At 36.9% G+C, this 24,019-nt stretch overlaps 1 protein-coding gene and 1 long non-coding RNA gene across 3 annotated transcripts in view; one reads left to right on the forward strand and one right to left on the reverse strand.

Moving 5' to 3' along the window:
* Window positions 1-24,019, reverse strand: part of PITPNC1 (phosphatidylinositol transfer protein cytoplasmic 1) — a 2,469,295-nt gene that overhangs the window by 350,192 nt on the left and 2,095,084 nt on the right. For both annotated transcript variants that reach the window (XM_044085091.1, XM_044085092.1), the window contains exon 6: window positions 17,333-17,428. In XM_044085091.1, coding sequence (XP_043941026.1) covers window positions 17,333-17,428 — 96 coding nt within the window. The remainder of the gene's footprint in view (window positions 1-17,332; window positions 17,429-24,019) is intronic.
* LOC122812994 overlaps window positions 1-24,019 on the forward strand; it is a 238,202-nt gene that overhangs the window by 68,406 nt on the left and 145,777 nt on the right. The window lies entirely within an intron of this gene.

Here is a 24,019-nt window from a genome sequence, read left to right on the forward strand (position 1 = left end):
CAATCAAAGAAAGTCCTCAGCCATGTAAACACGCAGTTAAAACACCACCCACAGTTACACATAGTAACACTGTATCCAATGCTTCTACTGCTAAGCCCTTAAGGCAGACCAGCACACAGCCAAATTTCCAGGTCCTTGGTGATTCTATAACAATTGGCTTAGCTTCTGGTTTCAGTCCTGGGAGGACATGGTTGGCAGACCATGCTGCTTTGCCAGGGATGGTCTGCACTTGTCTCCTCTAGGCTTTCAGATATTGGCAAAGACCTTTTCCACTTCCACAGTGCCTTTTCTAGGCAATGCCAGACTGATAAGCATACTGACTTAACTGAACCAATGAAGGAATATCTGAAGGTGGTACTGCTTAGTGCTAGAAGTCATAACAATAAACTCTACTCCCTGCAAGCCTTCCTCTCCATGGAGAGTGTAGACATCTGTGTAGTAACATGGACATGGTTTAAAGTCACTGAGAGTACACCAGCAGTGTAAGGTTATAATGCCTTTCACACATTTAGACTAGCTACTGCACAGGAGAGAACTAAAGGTGGAGGAGTCTCATTGTATTTTAAAACCAATCTCACATCCAGACTGGTTAAAGTGTATGACCCACTGGAACTCATACCATGTGCAACTGGAACTCATACCATGTGCAACTCACCATAAACAGGATGCAACACCATATCCTTGCAAACTATAGATCTCCCATCCATGTCTATCTCAATGTACTATAATCCCTCACCATTTAACCCGATACTATATTCATGGGAGATCTCAACTACCTCTGTATAGATTGGGAATCCTTCACCACTTTTAATGCACAAGCCCAGTGATTCCTAAACTTTCTTAATCCTGGAACAGTTGGTCCATTCTACTACCAGGAGTACAAACATCCTTGACCTTGTACTTATGAACTTGGGGAAACAATATTCCTCACCCAATGTAATATTTTCTCTTCTCAGATCTGACAGTAAGGCAGTATTGCTTGAAATAAAAATTAAATCTGGGGACCCAGTGAAACCAAAAACTTTTAGGAACTATTCCAAGGCTAACCTCTCTCTACTAAGCAACACCTTGGCTAAATTCCAAGCACCCCCAAATCCAGTAAACACCATAGCAAACAACAAACTATTTGCAAAATCTCTGTACAGCCATATTGATAGCTGTATACAGTGAGCTGTGCCCATTCGCATTAAGAATAAGACAAACTCAAAAGACAAACCATCCTCATGGAATCACAATATCAATCAGTTATACTAGAGCAACCTCAGAGGCTCCTTACAAAAAGAATACAAGTTGTAACAAACCTGTCTTATGCAGAGCACCTTAAAACCCTTACCATGTACTCAGTCTCCTATAGATTGTGGAGGGGGTGATCTATGCCTGGCCTAGAAGGCATTCACAAACCCCACACTTATGAATCTCCTACATATTCATAAGTCAAAGAGTACAAGAAATACAAGGTCTAGGGACCTAAACTTTGTGTCTGTGACTTAAGCAGAACATGCTGGAGAGACAGATATGTGTCCCAGAGACTGCCTCTCCTATGGAATAGGCTTCCCATCAATGTGAAGCCAACACTGTGGTGATTTTATGGTCACCCATACAATTGTCTAATTTACACTTAAATATGGTCATTGAGTAGCTGTGCTGCACAAGAAGTGGGAGCTTATTCCAGAGTTCCTAATAGAATATACATTCTGATAAATCATTTCTTTACGTTTTTTGTTATCTTACTCACATAAATGCAGGACAGGATGAATACATCTCAATATAAACCACCTCAATAGTGTTCCAACTATACCTAACTGTAATACATACTATAACATCAGAAATTGTTTTAAGTACATATGTGTCTTCTCTTTTCAGTAGATAATGGTGCTATACAAATCATAATTAAAAAAAAAAACATTGAAATATATTCCAGCACTGTGAAAATATTAAGATAAAAATAGGGACAGTGCTTACATTTATTTTTAATAAAAATGGTTGTATTAAAAAGAGTTCTGAAACTACAAAACAACATAGTTTTGGTTTAACAGAAAAGGGCATGTTTCAGTGTGGAACTCATAAATTATGTAAGTTCATCCATACTGATACAAATATAATACCTTCTGATGTTATAGTATGTATCAGAGGTAGGTACAGCTGTAACATTATCGGGGTGGTTTACATCACAACGTGTTCATCCTGTCCCATTTTTAATGTGGGTAAGATGAAGAAAAAAATTAAAGAAAGGATTTATCAGCACGTGTATTCTATTTGGTCAAGAATTTTAACAATGCCATAGCAAAAAATGCTAGTGAGTGCCCCCACTTTTAATAAATTCACATTTTTTATCATGGAGAAAGTGGAAAAGAATGACGGGAGGTGGACTGAGACAACTTTTTATAGAATAGGGAAGTTTATTGGCACCTTAAACTGGGTGCAGATTTATGTCCTGGTATTAATGATTTTACTTCTTTTAAAAAGAGTTTTAATTAACAAACATAATACTTGGTAAATAACATAGTGTAAATAACATGGTTTTGATGTGTCATGTGATATGCAATTTATTAAAGAAATGTGGGTCTGTCCGGTGTCTTGACTTTGTTCTGTCTAAGTCTGTTCAAATTTCAGATGAAAATGCTTAACATTGTTAAATAAATTATATTTTCATTCCAGGAGATGTGAGTATTTTTGTAAACCATGACTAAAGGGTATTTGTGTCTGTACTGGCTGGGAGAATGGCAGGGGAGTTGCCAGGATTGATAGATATGGATTGTTGTGGTTTTTTAGAGTGGAGGCAAACATTTGACAGCACTGATAGGGTGGTGATGATCCAGGAGAAAACAGAATGTAGGAGGGTACCACTGTTGTTTTTGGGTCTTTCTTGATGCAGACAGGGCATTCAACAGAATGAGCTGGGATTTTGTGAGCAGGGCAGTGGAAGCATTTGCATTCCCTGCTGCAATAATGAGGTTAACTAGGGGATATTTGAGAGGTCAGAGGTGCAACCTAGGGTGGGAAGGGTTCCTCTCTGATGGACTGTGTCTGAGGAGAAGAGCCGGGTAGTCCTCTTTCCCCTTTGCTGTTTGCTTTGTGTTTAGAGCTGTTGGCAAGGAGGACAGGAGACTCAGGAATTCAAGGATATGACTGTTATGGTATTCGGGAAAGGTTGGCTTTATTTGTAGATGATATTGTTTTGTAACTGATGGATCCATCAAAGGACATCTCAGTGTTGTGGAAAATTCTGGGACAGTTTCAAGTCTTTTTGGGATATAAAAGTAATGAAGATAAAACAAAGGCTATAGCCATAAATTATGCACCCACACATGAAATGGTTCAACAAAGACTTTGTTTTTGCTGATATATATTTATATTTTGCTAGTCAGTAGCCCTGTCTAAACTGACTGTCTTATGTGCAAATCTGATTGTTAGAATTGTATCTAGCTGCAGCTACTGCCTTGAAAATGTCTCCTACCTAGGAATATTGTTTTTTTTTTTTTCATTGCTATGTGAACACAAATATGGTCTCTGACTACTCTCCAGCACTGTTGTTTTGCTTAGCATGTATATTCTGTTACCTAAATATTGTTTGCATGCTGAATTGATGTTTAAAGCTCATCATATCTTGTGGACCTTCTACTGCACTACTGTTTCCACCTTTCATTATTTCCAACTTCTCTGTCTCCTATTTCCCTCTCCCTCAGTCTACACTTCTGTCCCTTTTACTTTCTCTCCTCCTCCGACTCCACTCTGAATACTTCCCTCCACTACTCTGCTTAGTCTTCCTCCTGCACTCTTCTTCCTAGTCTTCCACCCTTACTCCCATTTTAACCTATTGTATTTTTCTCACTCCTTTTTCAGTTGTTCCCCAGAGTGTTTCCCCCTTCTTCACTGACCAGACAGGAGATTACTCCTCCCAAAAGAGAAGACGTCTGTGGACTACCTGCCTGAGCCTTATTAATTTTTTGGGACACTCTCCCTTGCTAAAGAGACTCAGTGTATGTAACCTCTTAAATATATTTTTTCTCTCGCATCTTCCTAACCTTGAGCAGCATTCTACCCCGGTGCGCGTGAAAGTAGCCTAACACTGGTCACTGCACAAGCCCTCCATCCTTAGTTCCCAGTCCTTCTCCCTTTATTTACCTCTATCTATCTCTGTAGCCTAACTTCTCCTAGGAACCTCTTCCCCTCTGAGTGCACCTCCCTCCTTTTACCACTAGGTGACAGCATATTCCTGATAAAAGGAACTGCAATATTTCCCTTTTCCCTGCTCTACTTACTTTCTGCCCAAAAGTGCCTCTGCCCTACACTCAAAGATTTAGTTACTTACATACTTACTTTCAGAGAGTTCTTCACTTACCAAACAGAACATCCTTGCTTTTAACTGTAAACCAAAGTTTAAAACATTTACCTGCACCCTGCAGTAATTTTCCTTATCCAGCCTCAGGTCACTGATTGTTTTTCGGCCCTTTTCCCGCCTCTCTGGCTCTTCCTGCTCCGTTCGCTCTGCGGGCTCACTCCGCTCCCCTACCCTGCCCCCAATTCCCACCCGCCCCCAGTACCTCTACCTTTATCCCCCCCTTTCAGTCCCTCCCCCTCCTCCAACCAATCCAAATTCTCCTTTTCCCCTCCCCTTCCTCCTTTAACCACTCCCCCATTACTAACACCCCATCACCTCTCTTTTCTATTTTCCTCTAACTGACCTCTACTACCATGCTCTCCCTTCCTCCCAAGGTCCTTCTCCTCTCTTCCTTCCTTTTCCTTCTCATATCTCTATACCAAATCACTTGCTATACTCATGTCCATTTACTCCCCCTCCTCTTACTCCCCAACACCACCTTACCTCCCATTACCACAACATCTCAGCTTCTTTAGTTCCCTCCTACCCAATCCTCCTCCTGAAAGTAAAACTTTTTCCAAGCTCAGATAAAAACCTTAAATATAAACCACACATCTACCTGCATCCTCTATCTAAATACAAAACTAATAAACACCTCCTTCATCCCACATTCATTCACTTGGCTGGAGATATTCACCCCAATCCAGGTCCTAATTTCTCTCCTACAAATCTCCCTAGCACCAACAAGAAATCCACTAATAAAAACCTCAAATTCCTCACCATCAATGCCGAAAGCTTAAAAAATAAACTATCCCTTTTCCATGCCTGGCTCAACCATAACTCTCCTGATATAGCAGCTATCTCTGAAACCTGGCTAAAACCTCACATTAATGACTCTGAGTTCCTACCCCCAGGATTCCATTCTCTCCGATCTGACCGACCTAATAGAAGAGGTGGTGGCATTGCTCTAATCTACTCCAACCTCTTGTCCATTACTCCTTACCCTAACCCCATCCCTTCTTTCAATAATGCTGAACTTGTAATTGGCTTACTAAAAATGAACAACCATAAAAGCATCTGCATCATTTGTCTCTATATCCCTCCAGGCAACAATACCAATACATTGGAAGACATCATCTCCTGGACTTCCTCCAATATTAAGCTAGAAACCTTCATTTTGGGTGATGTAAATATTGATTGGGGAAAAATCTCTAACCCAAATCCCATGATAACTATCAACCTATTTAACTTCTCCCAACTTACTAACTCCATTACTAGACCTAACAAAGCTAATCCCCCTGGCTCCATACTTGACTGGATCCTAGTATCTCATCCAAACAAAGTTATAAAATCTGGTGTCACTCCTGACCCTTTAGGAGACCACCTCCCTACCTTCTCCATTCAAGCTACTCCCACCTCCCCACACTCTCACCGCTACACTCACACACGACACCTATCTAACTTCAACCCTACTTCTTTCTCTGACTCTCTTAAACTCACCAACTGGAACCCTCTAAAAATACTACCATTAGATGAAGCCGTCGACTATTTCAATTCCACATTCTTAACAGTCCTTAACTCTCTAGCTCCAACAAGAACAAAAACAGTTAAAGCAAATACCTCCCCTTGGCTCACCAAAGACACAAAAAAGATAATGCTCCAAAAGGATAAAACCTGGAAGACCTACATTAAACACAAGCAACATGAAATCTTCCTCAAGTATAAGCAGTTAAGAAACCTTGCCAAGAAACAAGTCCTTAGAGATAAAAAAGTCTTACTACATCAAACTTCAAGAAAACCATGCTAGAAACCTCAAACAATTCTGGAATTCCATCAATTCCCTCCTTAGACCAGGTACTAAAAACAACCCCTGTCCTGATACCAGCAAATCTGATCTTGAAATAGCCTCACTATTTAATTCCTTCTTCACCTCTTCCATCACTGAGCTAACCAAGACATTTACTAACAATCACCTTCCTCCCCTCCCTGCTCAGTCTTCCATAACCTGCTCCCCCCCTTTCAAACTCAAACCAGTATCTACTGACCTAATAAAGAAACTTCTATATAAACTAAAGCCCTGCTCCAATGCCCCTGATAACATTCCATCCTCTTTCCTAAAAATAGCTTCTGACTCTACTGCTCTACCTATCAGCATCCTAATTAATAGGTCAATACTTGAATCCTACGTACCTAAACTATGGCGTACCGCTTACATTCTTCCTCTCCACAAAGGTGGAAAAATAGTAATGCCTCAAATTTCTGCCCTATAGCCATCTTCCCCCCAATTTCCAAAATCCTAGAAAAATATATCCACCTGCAACTCCTGCCATTCCTTACCAAGCACCAACTTCTCTCTCCTACCCAACACGGTTTCCGCCCAGGACACAGTACTAACACCGCCCTTCTCTCCTTCTTGCACTCTGTCAATTCAGCTTATAAAAACCAAACCTATTTTGAACCAAATTGGGATCAACATAGAGTCTACTACTGATAATAAGCATTGTTTCCTTTCCGGACAGCCTTCTAGTCCTAATACTGATTCAATAGCCATCAATACGAAATCACAGTTTGCTTTGAGTTTTGTCACCACTTACAATGTCAATTCTGAAGCGATATGGTCAATTATACGAAAGAACTGGCATTTTATTTCTGAGAACGCCTTTCTGAGTGAAAAAATAGGGGCACCACCACATGTCGTATATAAAAGGGCACATAATTTGAAAGAATTATTGCAAAGGAATCTACCTCAAACACAATTTAGCAGACAGAAAGGCATGTCGATTTGTGGCTGTTGTAACTGGTGTAAAGTAGTTAGACCTGGCAATTCTTTTACTGTCAGGAATAAAAAATAAAAAATATTACATCTATTGTAAGTTAAATTGTGAGTCTAAATCCATTATTTACATAGCACTATGCAATTGTTTTCCAGCCTTCTATATGGGGAAGACAGACCGTAAGGCCCGAGAGAGGTTTTACCAACATTCCTATGCTATCAAAAAGAACCTTAACGACAACGCATTAGCTAAACATATTAGCAATAATTTCGGACATAGCTTCTCATTTATGGGCATTGATCAAGTCCCTATTGGTATTAGAGGGGGCCCTTTCTCTTTGATTTTAGAGAATCGAGAACTTGAGTGGCAGTTAAAGCTAGATGCCTTTAGGTCCCCTGGTTTAAATGAAAACTGCAATATTTCAGCAGTTTTAAAGCTTAGGAGCTATTTTAGATAGACATCTTTGTACCTTTATGGTGCAACTTTTCAGTATATTATATACTTTCTATATACATTTTTATTTATGGTTTATATATATACTTTTTTAATTAAAAGTATTAATATATGTAGGTACTACTTGTGTTATATGATTGGCTAATTATTAGTATTTTTGAAGTAATAACATTCAGCTATTACTTTATATATTTTATATTTAATAATATGTATATGATTTTAGAATACTTTGTTTTTATAAACTACTACACCTTTTTGTTCTTACACTAGGAAATGATGTTTTGTTGCAGTATTTCCTGTGTATATAAAGGTGTTGCATTTACTGCTTGCATTTGTATCTCTAATGAAGCTGCTTAAGTGTAAGTGGCGAAAACGCTGTTATTTTTAAGCAATAAAACCTGCGTTAAGAAAGACTTTTGGACTGGACTGTTGGCTTTAGGACTTAAGGTTACCTGTGTTTTTGAGCGTTACTGTTTTTTCTTTTTTCGCTTTGATACGGAAAGTAGGATACAAGCAGTCCCTTTAATTTTATATACAGATCAGAAATATTTTTATCAACCAGAAGAGAAGTTGTGGACAACAATTAAGAGTTGATGGAATTTACCTGGGGGGGGGGGAGGGCATGGGTTAAGTGGGATAACTTGATCCTTCCAAAAGAACACGGTGGATTAGGTTTACCTGATTTGAAGGGATATTTTACAGCTACACAATTAAGGCTCAAACACATAACACAAGCAGAAAGGTATAATTCAAAGGGGAAAGGGGTAATAAAATGGGGGGATTCCAGAAATAAGTAAAGAGTGGGAGTTTGGATGTAGATCTTTAAGAAGAATAATAACACCATAAAGAATATTATATTCATAAAGTAGTAGAAAGTATACTAGTAACTAAGCAGATGATATTGTTTTGTACCTGCTGGATTTAGAAATGGACATCTCAGTGTTGTTGAACATTCTGAGACAGTTTATAGTTTTTTTCGGGATATAAAATTAATGAAAATAAAAAAAGCAACAGCAGTAAATTACGTACTCACACATGAATTGGTTCAGCAATACTCATATTTATGGGGATACTATAAGAGAATGGAGGGAGACTTTGCAGACAAGTATGACTGCAGGTAGATGTACATAGAATGGGTAAGACGGGTCTAGAATTTACTAAAGAAAACTGTCAAAGGAACCAAAGTATTGAAAGCAAATAACTAGAGAGGGAAAGGTATTAGAATGGGATGAAGCTAAGATAACATTGGACTGTAGGCTAGAGATTGCCTTCTCTACTGAGGATTGATTGGTATAGGCAAAAATAAAGGGATAGTGGAAAACTAGGTGAAAGACCTGTTCTGGTAGAGATTTTCTTTGGATCTAGAACAGAAGCTGCTGTTAAAAAAGAGACAAATAGTAGGGCATATAAAATCAGAGGAGGTTAAAATGATTGGGAAGAGAGATTGGATAAGAAATGTACAAGGGAACAATGGGAGGACATATGTATGGCTCCCAAGTATGTAACTAAGCTTAGAAGGTTTAGGATTTTTGCTTGGAAGTGTTTGCATACATATTTTTATACCCCAAGTAGACTCTCAAGAATTGTTCCCCAAGTGAATGGCAAATCTTGGAGATGTGTTGGAGAAGAAAGAGACAGAGAAACTAATTTCAGTTGTTAAAAATTCCCAAATGGGCACTCTGTCTGAAATATTGGGTAAGCAAATGGGTGTAAGTAAGGAAATTATTCCTTTGAGTTGAGCACAGGATCTGAGCTGCTGAGACATAGTAAGGCCTTATAAAATTTAATTTTGGTGGCTGCTGAAAAAGCAAGGACTAGAAATGGAACTCTAAGTCTAAACCAACCGTATCTGAAGTATTGAACATTTTGATAGAGATAAAAGAACTGGAAGGTGGATCTTTAGAAAAGGGAATGAGCAAATTACATAGAAATAAATGGAACTGGTGAAAACAAAACATGCAGAATAATGTTCTGGTGCAAGGTTTAAGGGAGCAGGAATTGAGCAATTTATGTAATGTTGGATTGAGGATAGTTATAAAAAAAGAATATGTGTGATGCATAATGTATGTAACTGGAAACATGTTAATACCATATAGTGGTATTAAAAAATCACAAATGTAAAAGGATTTATGGCAGGGACTGTTGTGCTCTTCTAGGTACTAGAGACTTTCACCTTTTCATGCATGTGTTCTGTCAAGCATCACCAATGCTCACTATCACATCTTTGCCTTACTATTATTTCAATGAATATTTTAGGCATGCATTTTAATTGTATGTAGTGTACATTATTAAGCTATACTCAAACTGATGAAATAGTCTAAATTTGTCAATATAGGTAAGAAGCTGTAATAGTGCTAATGCACCTAGTAAGTGGAGCTCAAAAACACTGTTTTAAAAGCTGTCTACAACCCTTGCAAATTTTGCAATTCTGAAACTGGTTTTAGGCTCTGATTCAAATAAAGTACTTTTGTAAAATTGAAAAAAACCAAGCTTGCTGACTCCACGTATGTTGCATCTTTAGATAAATTATCAAGTAAATTGCTCCATAACTTGCTTGAATTTATCAGTAAAAAACAGCTATGATGTAATTGGACCTGTAACTGTGGCATCACTTAATAGTTTATTCCAAGCAGTTTGACCCCATATTAGACTACCTCGAACCTAACTACTCAGACTTTAAGCTGTTGTCATAGTCATAGCCTAGACACACATTTTTCATTTTGCTCCTCATTCTAGTAATACTTATTCTGCTGTTTGCATTCATCAGTAGCATGGCAGTAACCACACCACAATGTTGACCAATCTGTTTCAATCTATTTTTGCTTTTAATATCAGATTTTTTATTTTCTAGCAAATGTTCTTACTAAATTTATATATTTTCCTGCTTCTTTTTTATTAAACAAGAAGCATCCTTATCAAATTATCACTTATAAAATATGCAATTGTACATTTATATAAATGAAAACAAACCATAGTGACATAATTTTAGTTGCAAACATCATACATCACTTATTATCTATTCAATCATTGTCAATCAAACATTACATAGCTCATTCAAATCCTGCCTTTTTTAAACCCCATTCCTTGTCTGCATCTATTGCTCCAAGTTCCATTTATTCCATGTAATTTGCTCCTACAGTTTTCTAAAGATCCCATTTCCAGTAGTTTTATATCTGTTACTATATTCACTACTTCTAGTAAAGATGGTTTAGACTTTGATTTCCATTTCTTAGTAATTGCTTTTTTGGCAGATACCATAATTAGACTCAATAAGTCCTTATTGTATGTAAGCAATTCCGATTCTGTATCACAGCTAAAAAAAAACAAAAAAACATTTCTTTGTCATACCAATTTACTCACTCAATTCTTCTGATAGAGTAGTCTGCAGGGAATTCTTGAAGTCTGCCAACCCAATACACTCCCAGAAAATATTTTCCCAATTACCTATTTCTTCCCCATCACACCACCAACATTTGCTATCTAATTGAGGGAAAGTTCTTTGGAGTCTACTTGGGGTATAAATACCTATGTAAACACTTCCATGCAAAGATCCTAAATATTCTAGACTTTGTTCTACATTTGCAAGACATACATATATCCCCCATTGTTTCTTTGTGAATCGCTTATCCAATCTCTCTTCCCAAGCCTTTCACCTCCTCTGATTCATTCTTATAGTTATCATGCTATATTTTATATGCTGTACTTATTATTAATTTTTTACCGGCAGCGTCTGTTCTAGATTCTACTAAAAACTCTACCAGTGGTCACTTAAGATCCTCCCATTTTTTCTCTTTGCCTATACTGATATCAATCCTTGATAGGGAAGGCAATCTCTAGCCTACAGTCCAAATAAATTATTGGCCTCTTCCCATTCTGTTACCTTTCCCTTTCTAATTATTTATTCCCAATACATTGGTTCTTTTGCCAGTTTTCTCCAATAAATTCCAGCCCCTCTTGCCTATTGTCTGTATCCCCAACAGCAGTCATCCTTGTTGGCCTAGTTCTTAGAATACTTTTTTGCTACTTCATGAATATAATATTCTGTATGGTTATTGTTATTCTCATTAAGGAACTGCATCCAAAATCCCAGTCTCTTGTTTCCTGAGCTTCCCCCTTGTTTTGCCGTCATCCCTTTCCACTTTGAGTTATATATTTTTGCTTGTCCTACATACAGGAGCCTTAACTGACATACCCCTTCAAATTAGGCAATCCCAGACCGCCTTATTCTATTGGAAGAATCAACTTATCCCACTTGACTCTATCTTCCCCTCCCAGATAAAATCCTTCATCTCTTTATTAATTCCTATCCACAACTTCTATAGTTGATAAAAATTTGCCTGACCAGTGCATAAAACAAAAGAGACTAAAAACATTTTAAATACTTGCATTTTGTTATCCATATTCATAAAACAGAGCTTCCAATTTCTCAGTTTTTGTATTATCTTTTGGTTAGTCTCTTCCCATGTAACTTTAACTGCCACACCAGAATCCTTTCTAATCCATATTCCTAAGTACTTCATTTTATCATGTCCCATAAACATGAATATTGCTGAACCAATTTGTGTGTGCATACTTAATTTTCAGCTATTGCCTTTGTTTTAGCTTCATTAATTTTACATCCTGAAAAGATGTGAAACTATCTCAAAATGCTCCACAACACTGAAATGTCTTTTTTTTTGTTTTATCAGGTATAAAATAATGTCATCCGCAAAGACAGCCAGCTTCTCTTGACTACCATACCAATTATTACTTGAATTTCTGAGTCCCTTATTTTATTTTCCAATTGTTCTAAATATAATGCAAATAACAAAAGGAAAAGAGGACACCCCTGCTGGTTCCTCTGCTCAAACAGAAATTATCAGAGAGGAATCCCACCCACTTAAATTTTCACCTCCGATCCCTCATATATCCTCCTAATCAATCTTATATTTTTATTAGCGAATGCAAATGTCTCCATTACCCTGCTCATAACCATCCTGAAAACCTTTTTTTATAAATTCACATGCTTAGTTCTTTACAAGTGAGTCCCCTACATTAAAACTATTTGTACTTTACATTTTTTAATATATTTCACTACTCTTTCTTATATATCTGTGAGACCATTTACATTTAAAGATAACAGAAAAGTTCATTATGTTATGTGTAACAGCTTTTTAAGTATCTAATTCCAGCTTTTGTGTTATATGCATACATTAATGTTTGGCTGGTTGATTTTTTATACAGTTACTTCTTGTCATATCCATTTGAGCCTATGTCACATCTTACAAAACGTTTTGTTTTATTGAAAGCCCTAAAAAAAAAACAACACACTCCAAATACACCCTAAAACCTATTAACTTAATAGGAACACACAAAACTATGTACATCTTTAAATACTGAAGTTTTACCCTCCTAATAGGAACAAGTATCCTAGACTGTGCAACACTCACAGAACTGGATTAATCTAAAAGGAATGATATGCATGCTAAGGCACGTGGCACAACCTGTGCTTCTACTAAGTGCTCTTTGGATTTTGTCTTATCTTTATTAGTCTCCCAGATTGGGAAAACACTTGAACTAAATAAGTATTCTGTTTTTATTGCTCTTTATTGAATTGTCTCAGTGGAGACATGAGAACCAGATATGGTGTTGCTTCTACAAGCACTCATTTATTTGCTAGACAAAGCTCTTTTTTATTTATTTGTTTTCTTTTAAAACAAGTGTTACTAGGTCAAGCCAAAGGCCTTAATCCAGTCATTTTCCTATGCAAGAGTGAAAAAAATCACTTCAGTTTTTCTTGTATCCTACTCTTTTGAGCAGATTTTTCTTTTTTACATTGCAGTGACTACATTTCTTAAAAATGAGCAAGGAGAAAGATGGAAGAAAAAAAAAACAGGGGCACTGTTTACTTTAGTATCCCCCATTACACTTGAAAATAACTGAGAAAACTTTAAAGTATGCAGATTATGTTATACGTTATAAACACTACTCTTAAGAACAAAATGTTGTTTTACTTGCAGTTAATGCTTTCCTTCCTCTTCCCCCCTCCTAAATGTTCTTCCAAACACTAATGGCATGAAGAATGGCATACATTGTAGAGTCCCCTACACATTTAACAAAGTCAAAAAGTCCAATATTTCCATGTTTTCTTGTTCTGTCATGTTTCACAAATAAAATTAATGCTTTGTAATTCCACATTTATTTGCCAATTGAATTGTTAGTTTTATCCCATTGATCTCCATATCCCACAAATCCAGTCTCAGCTTCCATTCTAACATACTCCTGGGTTCTTCTTGACAACTCTTGTGCTCTTTTTCTGTCTCTCAAGCATTTTTGGTTGAAACACTGTAAAAGTTTTCACTGACACACTCTCTCTGTGATCTTTATTACAAGAAGAACAAGAAGCAGAATCTTCTTCTGTTTCATAACTCACTTTTTGCTGGACAGACCTTTGTATTTCCTCCTTGGCATGCTCTGCATCAAAAATGATTTTATCCCCTCCAGGAAAGAATATTCTGAAAATAGCTGGGTACAGCAGCTTGAATCTCACATCTGCTTCTCGACATTCCCTGATTAGTGAAATAAATGTGGTCCTCTTCTGCCTGGAGTACTGTGAGTACTCATTTTCCACAAACACTCTACTGTCTCCCACAGTTTTGTCAGAATCAACTGCTTCTGGTGGTAGGATTGCATTGTTATTGTTAAAGGTCTAGGTTGCTTTCTCATGGCCAGGTTTGAAGCATACATGATCTGCCCTTTCAGTTAACAACTGCTGATGTTGAATACCAGTCCAGTTGCTTATTTGTGCTTTCATAAATTTAATACAGTCTGTTCTTCTGGCTTCTCTGGTACAGCAGAAAATCTCGGGTTTTCTCCATGTGCTCTGTCCTCTAATTCTATTATTTTTTGAAACTACTCTTCTTGAGCAGTCTCATATTCAGCCAGCCTTTTCCTTATTGCAACCTCTGATTTTTGCAGTTTTATCACCTTATCTGAGTATCTTTTTAAAGCTTCCTCCATTTGTCTAGCCTTTTATTTGAGTTGCTATACTCCTTCAATGTTTCATTTACTTTAATCACTTCCAAGTACATTTGACTTATTGTTTCCTCTAGGTTACTGGAAGTCATGTCTTGTACCAAAGCCGGAGCTTGCACTGCTTTTTCCTGAACAGTTGCAGAATTCTTTCCACTGTTTTTTTCCTCACCTTTTGTGATGGATTTTCTTTCAGGTTCTCTGAATTTCTGTTTTGCTGGCATCCAGGTAATGCACTTACTAGCCAGTTACTGAAATTTACCCAAAATACGAGTTTACTGGCTCTCTCTTCTAAGTTTCTGTTTTCATACTTGGAGGGCTGAAATTAAGTTGTTACTCAATGTGCAGCCATCTTGGAAGTCCTATATTTTCCTATTATTGTCACCGTGCATACATGTGTGAGCACTTGTTCTGTAAAAAAACCATACTTCATTTCTGCTCTGCAGATTTTCTCGAGACTCCACTAAAACTTAATATCTACATTCAAAAAGGAAATTTCCAAGACAGACATTTAAAAGAAGTTAACAAAGACCTTGATGAACAACCTACTCCCTCACATAGTTCATTTTTACATTACAACTTTCACAGTAAATGCTACAATAGTTCTCTCTCTCCCTTTCTACTCCTATATCTCTGGAATGTATAAGCCAATATCGCGTAGTGTCAAATGATTGTTTTTTTTTTCTCTTCATGTTAATTCTGTCAGAGATAGAGGTTTAGAACAGGGTTTGATTAGCAAAGTGGTGTTGATGATGCTTGTAACATGCAAATAAATGTTTTGAGAGGTATGCCTAGGATATATATATATATATATATATATATATATATATATATATATATATATAAATAAAAGTATGTACATCCTGTCAAAAGTACACAAAATCATGTACTGGTGACAAAGCTCCAAAACATAGAAAAACTGTGCCTTAACCAATAGCCAGTGATAAAATAGCAGAGCTGCTAAGCTGACTGGCAAGTGTAGTTGAAACATCCCATAAGACATCTCAACAGGGTTGTAGAATATAGCAGGGCAAGTGCATTAGTTAATGATATAAGGAACGGTATACAAATGTGGAATGGAATGCAAATGAGTAATCAGATGTATACAGGAGGACTGGTCTGTGGATAATTTGGTTATCTCTTGTATTCCAGATATAAACCAACACATACACCTGCATGGACACACACACAAACAACCACTCATGGTGTGTGTGTGTGTGTGTGCATATATATATATATATATATATATATATATATATATATATATATATATATATATATACACAAGACTAAACAAAAGCACAGCATGTTCTAGTCTCCATACAGTTTACAACATGTTCATGTCCCCGCTCTACATACTAAAGCTAAATATATATATATGGCACACAGGCTATCATGTCCTAACCCTCAAGTGTGCCATATTCCCATGTCACTAAGAACTTCTGGTATGTGGGGAGTGCAAGCTGTTCGGTGGTGTACTCTGCACAAGATCCATTTTGTTGCACTGCAGATATGCAGACAGCATATGCTGCTAGGCAGTGTACCCCTACCATAATATACTCCTTTGTCCAGCTGCTGATATTCCAGTATACACTCAGGGCATAATTCTTGCACCCACAACTTTGTATCTGCTACTGATGGCCACCTGGTTCTGATGTAGGGTAGAAAGACTACCATTCTATGTGCTATCCTTTGCCGCTACTGTCACGGCTGTAGGAACCCAGCTGTGTCACTCAGTAAACCAGTGATATAAGTGGTACAGCTCAGTACAATGTAACAGTCCCTTTCTGGCACACTAGGGTTGCTGGCATCCATCCAGGTCTGCTTTTAAGCATGTGACTTCAGGCATGGCAGCTTTTTGCACTGTTTTTTGTTCACAGTACGGAGGTGGTTTATGAGTCTAGCTGTTTATGTGTAAATATCTTTATAGCTGTAAAGTAACAGTTGTCAGTCTTGAACTCCTCACAAATGGATCAAATGACATGTTGTATTTTCCTGTTTAATTAAAAGCACAGCTGTGCATTTTGGTGTGGGAATAAAGTGCTATGTTAAAAGGAGTATTCTAAGAACAGATAAAAAAGAAACTGTCATACGTTAATACATGCATTAAATCGTTCTCTCCAAAGTGAAATAGCAATGATAAACATAACAAAATACTACCATTCCTGGATACTTTTGAGGCTTCACCTGGAATGATATGTTGAGTTCTGGAGGTCAGAGAAGAAGAATCACAAGCAGGTTGAGAATGTTCAAGGAAATGTTAAACCAGTGAGAGGGAAACAAGCACATGGATTATGAAGAAAGGCTTACAGGAAAACGTGCACCATGGAGTACAGAAAGGAAAAGGGAAATATGATCATGACCATAACGCAGTGGTGCTGGTGTTGTTGAGGGATAATTTCACACTGTCACTTCAGTGCTGAAGAAAAAGGATGTGGAGTGACATAAGGAAATATTATAATATGCTGGTGAAAAGTGGGACCAGAAATGCATTAAATGTACTCGGCCAAGTGGGAAAATGTGGCAGAGGGTAAGGGAAGAGGCAACACTCGCTTTCGATACAGCTGAGAGATCAAAGGTATTTTTGCCATTAGCATCTATGTTCTTTTGTATTTAGCAACTTGCATAGGCTTTTCTGCATGAAACAAAGCACATATGATCGCAAATATGAAATTTCAGATAATTACCTCAGTTTGTTTATAATATCATTCAGGTTCTTAAAGGAAAAAAACTATAGCAAAATGATCGTAAACATGAAATTTCTAAAAATTACCTCAGATTCTTTATAATAACGTTCAGGAATTTCATCACAGGCAATGTCAATGAAGCATACTTCTCTTTCCAGTTCTTTGGCTTCTGTGTCAAAGATCTGTGAAATGTTAAAGAAAACGTCATTACAACAAAAGTAAGATTCTAAACACGGTTTATGCATTGATGCTTTGAATGAATCACAAACTAAGTAGCCCAATCTTTATCAGAAACAAAGCTTTTTATCAAACCAGGGTTCATCCACATTTGGAGAAATTAATTGGCTAGTTTATTCTTATAGCACTACATATTCATTTCAAATCTTTTTTTTTTGTTTTTGTTTTTTTGCTTGATTTTGCAGTGTTCTAATGGCTCCAGAAGTACAATACAAATCTAAATACATCCTTGCTGTAATCCCTAATTCGAGATGCCCCAGCTATCTTTCTAATACAAAACATGGATTTTACTACTAAAGGAGCTAGTATCAAGCAGTAACAAAACATTTTCAAACATTCCCTAGTGCGGTAACAGCATATGTGCAATGCTATGAGGCAAAGTCACGTGTTTGCTGTCAGTTTTTGAGACAGCAACCAGTAATCTCCAAGTTTTTTCTTTCTTTTTTTTTTTTTTTTCCTTTACATTGGAGTCACAGCACTTGAACGAAATCTATGTAAAAACAACAAAACCATCTTTTTATTTTGGCTAAAGGAGCAGAGCATACTGTATGACATCACAACAGCCCAAAGTAGGCTAAAATCAAAATGAAAGAACTGCAGGTTGCAATTTTACATCAAACCAGTTTTACTACAGAGACTGAAACTTCAGTTGCTGTTTGGTCTAGACACATTTTATATTTCTGCTCAATGGCTGTCACTAAATCACATTAATGTGAATAGCTTTGATACCATAATGGAGGCCCTTGTTTCAAACCACTTCCTTTTAGGCGTGTTTGTTATTCCAAAAAGTTATGTGTTTTATAGTTCCAGCAGTTATTCTGTACATCTTAAATGCCATATTTTTTATTTATAATGTGTCTGTTTTGTGCTGTACTTTTATTATGCAGGCTTTGTTTATTTACCTATATTAATGATATGTTAATTGGAAACACTTCCCTTTGTTTTGTATAGTTTATCAGTTTGCTACATTTTTAATAGCATATATAATTTATCAGTTTGCTACCTTTTAAATAGTGTTAATTTTGATGTGTTTTTATTATAAATTATACTGTTTATGACTACTCTTTTCACCCTGTTTATATGTAATGCTGCTGTTCTTATTTTGATATACACATATATATATATATCAATAAAAAGATTTTGGAAAAAATAGATGAAGGAACCGTGCTTGAACCTAAGGTTATCAAAGAAAAAAAAACAGAAGAAGGCAGAAAATCAAGCATTAGAATGAGTGCATAATGTTCACACATAAGAAGACAAAGTTTGCCTTTTGGTCTTATTAGCAAACAAGAAAAATCCTGTAAGAAATATCTAGAAGTGCAGAAATAGGCTGCTGCACACAATGTGATGATGAAGGTCCATAGCGTGATTTTTCTCAAATAGGCTTCATCTCCTTCATCAGCTATTACATAGCATGGAGTTCAGCCAGACAGGTGGTTACTACTCCATTCTGTGCCTGAGTATAACCTCTGTTATGTTTTCAAATCCTATGTGGAGGAGTATTTATATTTGTTAGAAACACCACTACTTTACATCAAATTACTCACGACTATAACCTGGAGCTCCTGGAGATCCAAATCACCCTTAACAAATCCAACTCCTGCTTCACTGCTAGTTACAGATTCCAACCAACGTCACCTAAAGATCATAGAAATTACCTCAACACCATTGAGGCATTAAATATCAAACCAAAGATGCTCTTACTAGGGGACTTCAATTACCCAAGCATTACTTGTTACACTTACACCCATAAAAACAGATATGCTCAGTGTTTCCAAGACTTCATTAATATCAATGGACTGGAGCAAATTGTAAACCCACACACTACAGGCTCTGATATCTTTGATGTGGTTCTTATTAACCTGGCCTCCACCTGTACCCCATCCCACACCTCCTCATCCCTGGATAAATCTAACCACAAATCAGTCATCTTCAATATTAGGCTGAGAGGTACTACTCCACTACCAAATGAGATCATCTTTAGGGACTTCTCAAGGCAAACGCTACTTCAACTTATGGAAGATGTATGAAAAGTCTCAACAATCCCTTGCAAATGACCAAAATGAGAGGGCTGCCTCATTTACCTCCGAATTTTATCATTACCTGAACAGTTGCATATTCAAATCAGTATCCATTCTCTGGTAAATTCATGAATGAACCTTTCAGTGGAACTTCCATATCAATAAATATACAACAAAAGAAGAAAAATTATGAAAGTTGAAAGAAACCTCCATCTCCCTACATCAAAACTAAACTGAAACACATCACCAACACACTTAAAAAGCCTATTCGAAAATATAAAGCAGAGTATGAACTTAAAGTTGCTACAGATTCCAAAAGAAACTACAAATCTTTCTTCAGTAATGTCATAAAATTAAGAAATAATGCTGAAAATGCACTAGGCTCATCCATAATAATATCACACATTCTGATCTCAAGGATATAGCTGATGTATTAGCAGACAGATTTAGTGCTAACTTTACCTCTCCGACCCACACTGTGGCCCCAGTCTCCCTGATAATTTAATTTCCCTGGTAATCACCTTGGAACAAGTCTTAGAATCCCTGTCAAAGGCTAAAAATAATACCTTGATGGGACTAAGCACACCAGGTTATGTTCTCATCAGTGCCAGGTGTGCACTACCCGAACCTCTACTTACACTGTTCAGCCTATCTACAGGGTTTGTTGCTGATGCCTGGAGAACATCCACTGTGACTTCCCTTCACAAGGGTGGCCCCTCAACAGACCTAGCTAATTACTGATCCACCAGCCTTATATGCAAAGCCAAGGAACATATCATACCAGAACTCATTTTAGCAGCCATATTCAACTTAAGTGATCTAGGTCCTAAACAGTCTGGCTTTGTGAAGGGCAAGTCCTAACTCCTGAACCTAGTAAACTTGTGTAAAAAGGTTTACAGGGGCTGTGGACAGTGGTTACTATGCACATTGCTTCTCTCAACCTGAACAAGGCTTGATACACTATTCCCTCAGGTTATTATTGAAAAATTAGACAAGCACAATGTAAACCCATACATTGTCTGCTGGATTGCAAACTTGCTATCCACAACAGATCCCACGTTGTGAAAGTTGCTGGTTCCCTCTCTTAATGTAAAATAATAACTAATTGGTTGTCACAGGGTTCAGTTCTGCATCCTCTCCTGTTTGGGATTTATTTTGCAGATATCCAAGCCAATATTTCAGAAGTGTGGTTGACCAAGTTTAGTGATTACTGTAAACTGGGCACTGCTCATCTACTGACAAAACAGCTTCAGCAAGGGTTGGAACATGCATATATAAGGTGCATCAAAAACAGCCTCACACTAAATGAAAAAAGTGCAATGTATAGCAGTAGTTTTGCCAGAAATGCTGCTCCCATCTCATATGTTAAAAAAAGGTACTCCTCTTCAGACAGATATGGTCATAAGAGACCTAGTTTCTTATGAGGAAAACTCCACCTCTCTCTCATTCCATCATCATGTTTCCACCATAGTCAGGAAATCATTCTATTTGGCCCAGCTAATTTCCAAGGGAATGTCTTAAAGATTCAGAGACGTCATCTTACCACAGTACTCTTCCCTTATCAGACCAATCAATGAATACAATGCTATCTTTGATATGTACAAATCCAATATTATTGTTCATCTGGAAAGTCACCACAGGTTTCTAACCAAGAAAAGTGAGGGTCTTAAATCCTTTAGTTACCAAGGCAAATTACTGTAACTGTCCTTTTACTTAGTAGCCTACAGGTTGCCAAGAGGTGACCTTTGCCTTGCTATTTAAGCCATGAAAGGCCCATTTCTATTTTGACCTCCAATTTCTTGGCAAAACCAGTGGCATTACAATCACCAACACTAAGGACTTATATCTACACCAACAAATAAACAAGACTCACTGGAGGGATAGGTTCCTAACTCAATGTATTATCAGTCTGTGGAATAAGTTACCACTATAGACCAAACAAAACACTGCTTTGACTACCTATAAGGAAGTCTTGATGAGTGGATGAGCAGGCACAAATTTACACTTGGGTTGTCACGTACAGCCCTGCTCAACCTAGGAGGTGAGAAATATTAAGTGCTTGTAAAGGGTGGCAAGAACTTACGTTTGTCTGCACAAAGGTGTATGTGGCAAGGCATCTTATGGTCCACATGATAACTTACCTAGTACGTTTCTATGTTCCCATTTATAATTGTAAGTGACATACAAATTAATTGTTTCTACTTTGTTACTGTACCATGTACAACTCTGTATTCTTTTAGTCTGTGTATAGTTTTATGTTTGTGTCTTGTATCACTGTGTCTGGGTCTATCAACTAGTCCACTTTTACCCAGTTGTCAAACTGGGAAAAAAATAATAAATAAATAAATAAATAATAATTTAACTGTTTTTTTTTTTTTTTTTGCTCAGCTAAACTGAGTTTTTGTAGTGGTAATTGTTGTTTACCAAGGCTTTGTATTGAAATGTTGGCATTCAAAATGCTGAGTGCTGACAAACCGGAAAAAAAAAAAGACTGAAACTACAAGAGAGAGACAATTTCCAACCCCCCAAACTTATATATACCAACTCTGAGATCACCATACCTTGAAGAAAAGGGAATATTTTGAGAAATGGCTGTCTTGGACTTAATATATGTAAGTCTATTTTTTTCATCATTCAGTCTTTGTGTTTTTGGGCTCGCTCTAGTGAGTCTAAACATTTCAAATGGTAAAAGTTTGCTACCAACTTAAAAAATACATAGATATACATTACAACCAGTTATAAGGCTCTTTTTAGAAATGGTGGGAACTTCTAAGCTGGGATTCATAAATGTGCATAATGTAGGACAAACAGTGTGGGAAGAGGCAATGAGCAGGATGTGGGCAATTCTAACATATGGACAGTGTGAGCTCATAAGGGTAAAAACAGGATGATATTCAGTGCATCCTAATGACATGGAATGTGGAACGTCATGTAAAAAATCCACATGGATTATGTAAATTACAACACCTAAAATGGAAGAATCAGAATTGTATAAAATAGGTGAGATATGCTGTAACGCATACCCATTTTTACTCCAAAATGCATGTTCACAGTAATAATATTTTTAGCATAAAATTAGGATAAAACCATGAAATTCCATATAGCAGTTCTATTTTTTTTTTTGCATAACATTAGGACTGTTGCAGAGAGGCAAGAAAAGAGAACATCTATATTATTTTGTAAGGTTTAAGTATATAGGGTGTGCTGTTCCATTGCCACATTTTATAGAGGCAGCACTATCCATATAGTGAGCACGTAAACAACAGGACAGGTTTAGCATTCAGGAAACCTGTGCTATGAAAAAGGAAATGGAGCCTTGTTATGTCAGGGTGAATTGCATCCCCACCACACTTTTTTTATGGAATGAGTAATATGATCATCTTCAACATCAGCCCAATATTTTCAACATGTAATACAACTATTTGAAAAATGCAGTAGTTCAAAAAGCCACAACACCAAGCTGAAAACTGAAAAAAATAAAGGCGTGTTTTTTAGAAATTTGAATCAAATATAACAACGAAAACCAATGATTACTGTATAGTGTGCAGTGTTTCTGAGAAAGTTGCCCTACATTTACTTTACAGTAGTGACGTCAGTATCCATCTCATGCCAGAATGTGATTTTTATGATAGAAGTTATGTTTCAGCAGTGCTGTTTCTCATCTGTGACAAGACACCCAGGGTCTCAGTGTTAAAAGCTACCGGGATCATCAAGTTTAATAAAGGACTATGTTTAACAAGAAAATTCACACAATTTTTACAACTAGTTTTTCATATAGTCTATCAGATGCTTTGTATATTTCTTTTTCCTGTATGATGCCTTCAGTATCTTCTATGCCATTTAGTTACCTTTCATCAAGATCAACAGCAGGATGAACAAATAAATCCAATGTCCCATCAAGAATAGTGCATCCACATTAAGTGAAACCCATTCTGAAAAGTCCGTTTTAATTATTATTTTTTAAGACGTTATGTGTAGAAATGTTGTTCCCTACCTCTGACTATAATAGAATGTCCAGAACTTGTTTTAGTCTCCTCACTATGATGATTATTCTGTTCTCTGCTATGGCAGAAGGCTGTCTTCTGTAGAACTCCTTAGTTAATTAAATTAAACACAAACACAAGTCTGCTATGTATAGAGATGCTGAACCATCTGAGCCACCCATATATGGGATTGATGTCTGGTGCTAATACTTGAGCTTTAAGCAATGGAAATTATTTTTTTTTTCTATTACATCTACATTCATGATAGAATTCAAGCAATAGTGAGGCTGTTATTTCAAATGGAGATTAAAGCAACAAATTATAAATAACAAATGAAATGCTGTAGAAGACAAATGTTTAGTGTGGAAGTACTATGAGCCAGAATGCGTTTATTACTTGTACATGGCTTTTGTAAACACTGTGAAGAAGAAATGGGAAACAGCTGTTGAATGTTTTCACCATATCTCCCTCACAATGTATCGGATGTATACATATTTGCCTTCTCTCTGTATTATTTTAAGGACAAGCTGGG

This window comes from Protopterus annectens, chromosome 10.part0 (genome assembly GCF_019279795.1).
Source record: "Protopterus annectens isolate FY-2018-M chromosome 10.part0, PAN1.0, whole genome shotgun sequence".
In the NCBI taxonomy this organism is placed as follows: Eukaryota; Metazoa; Chordata; order Ceratodontiformes; family Protopteridae; genus Protopterus; species Protopterus annectens.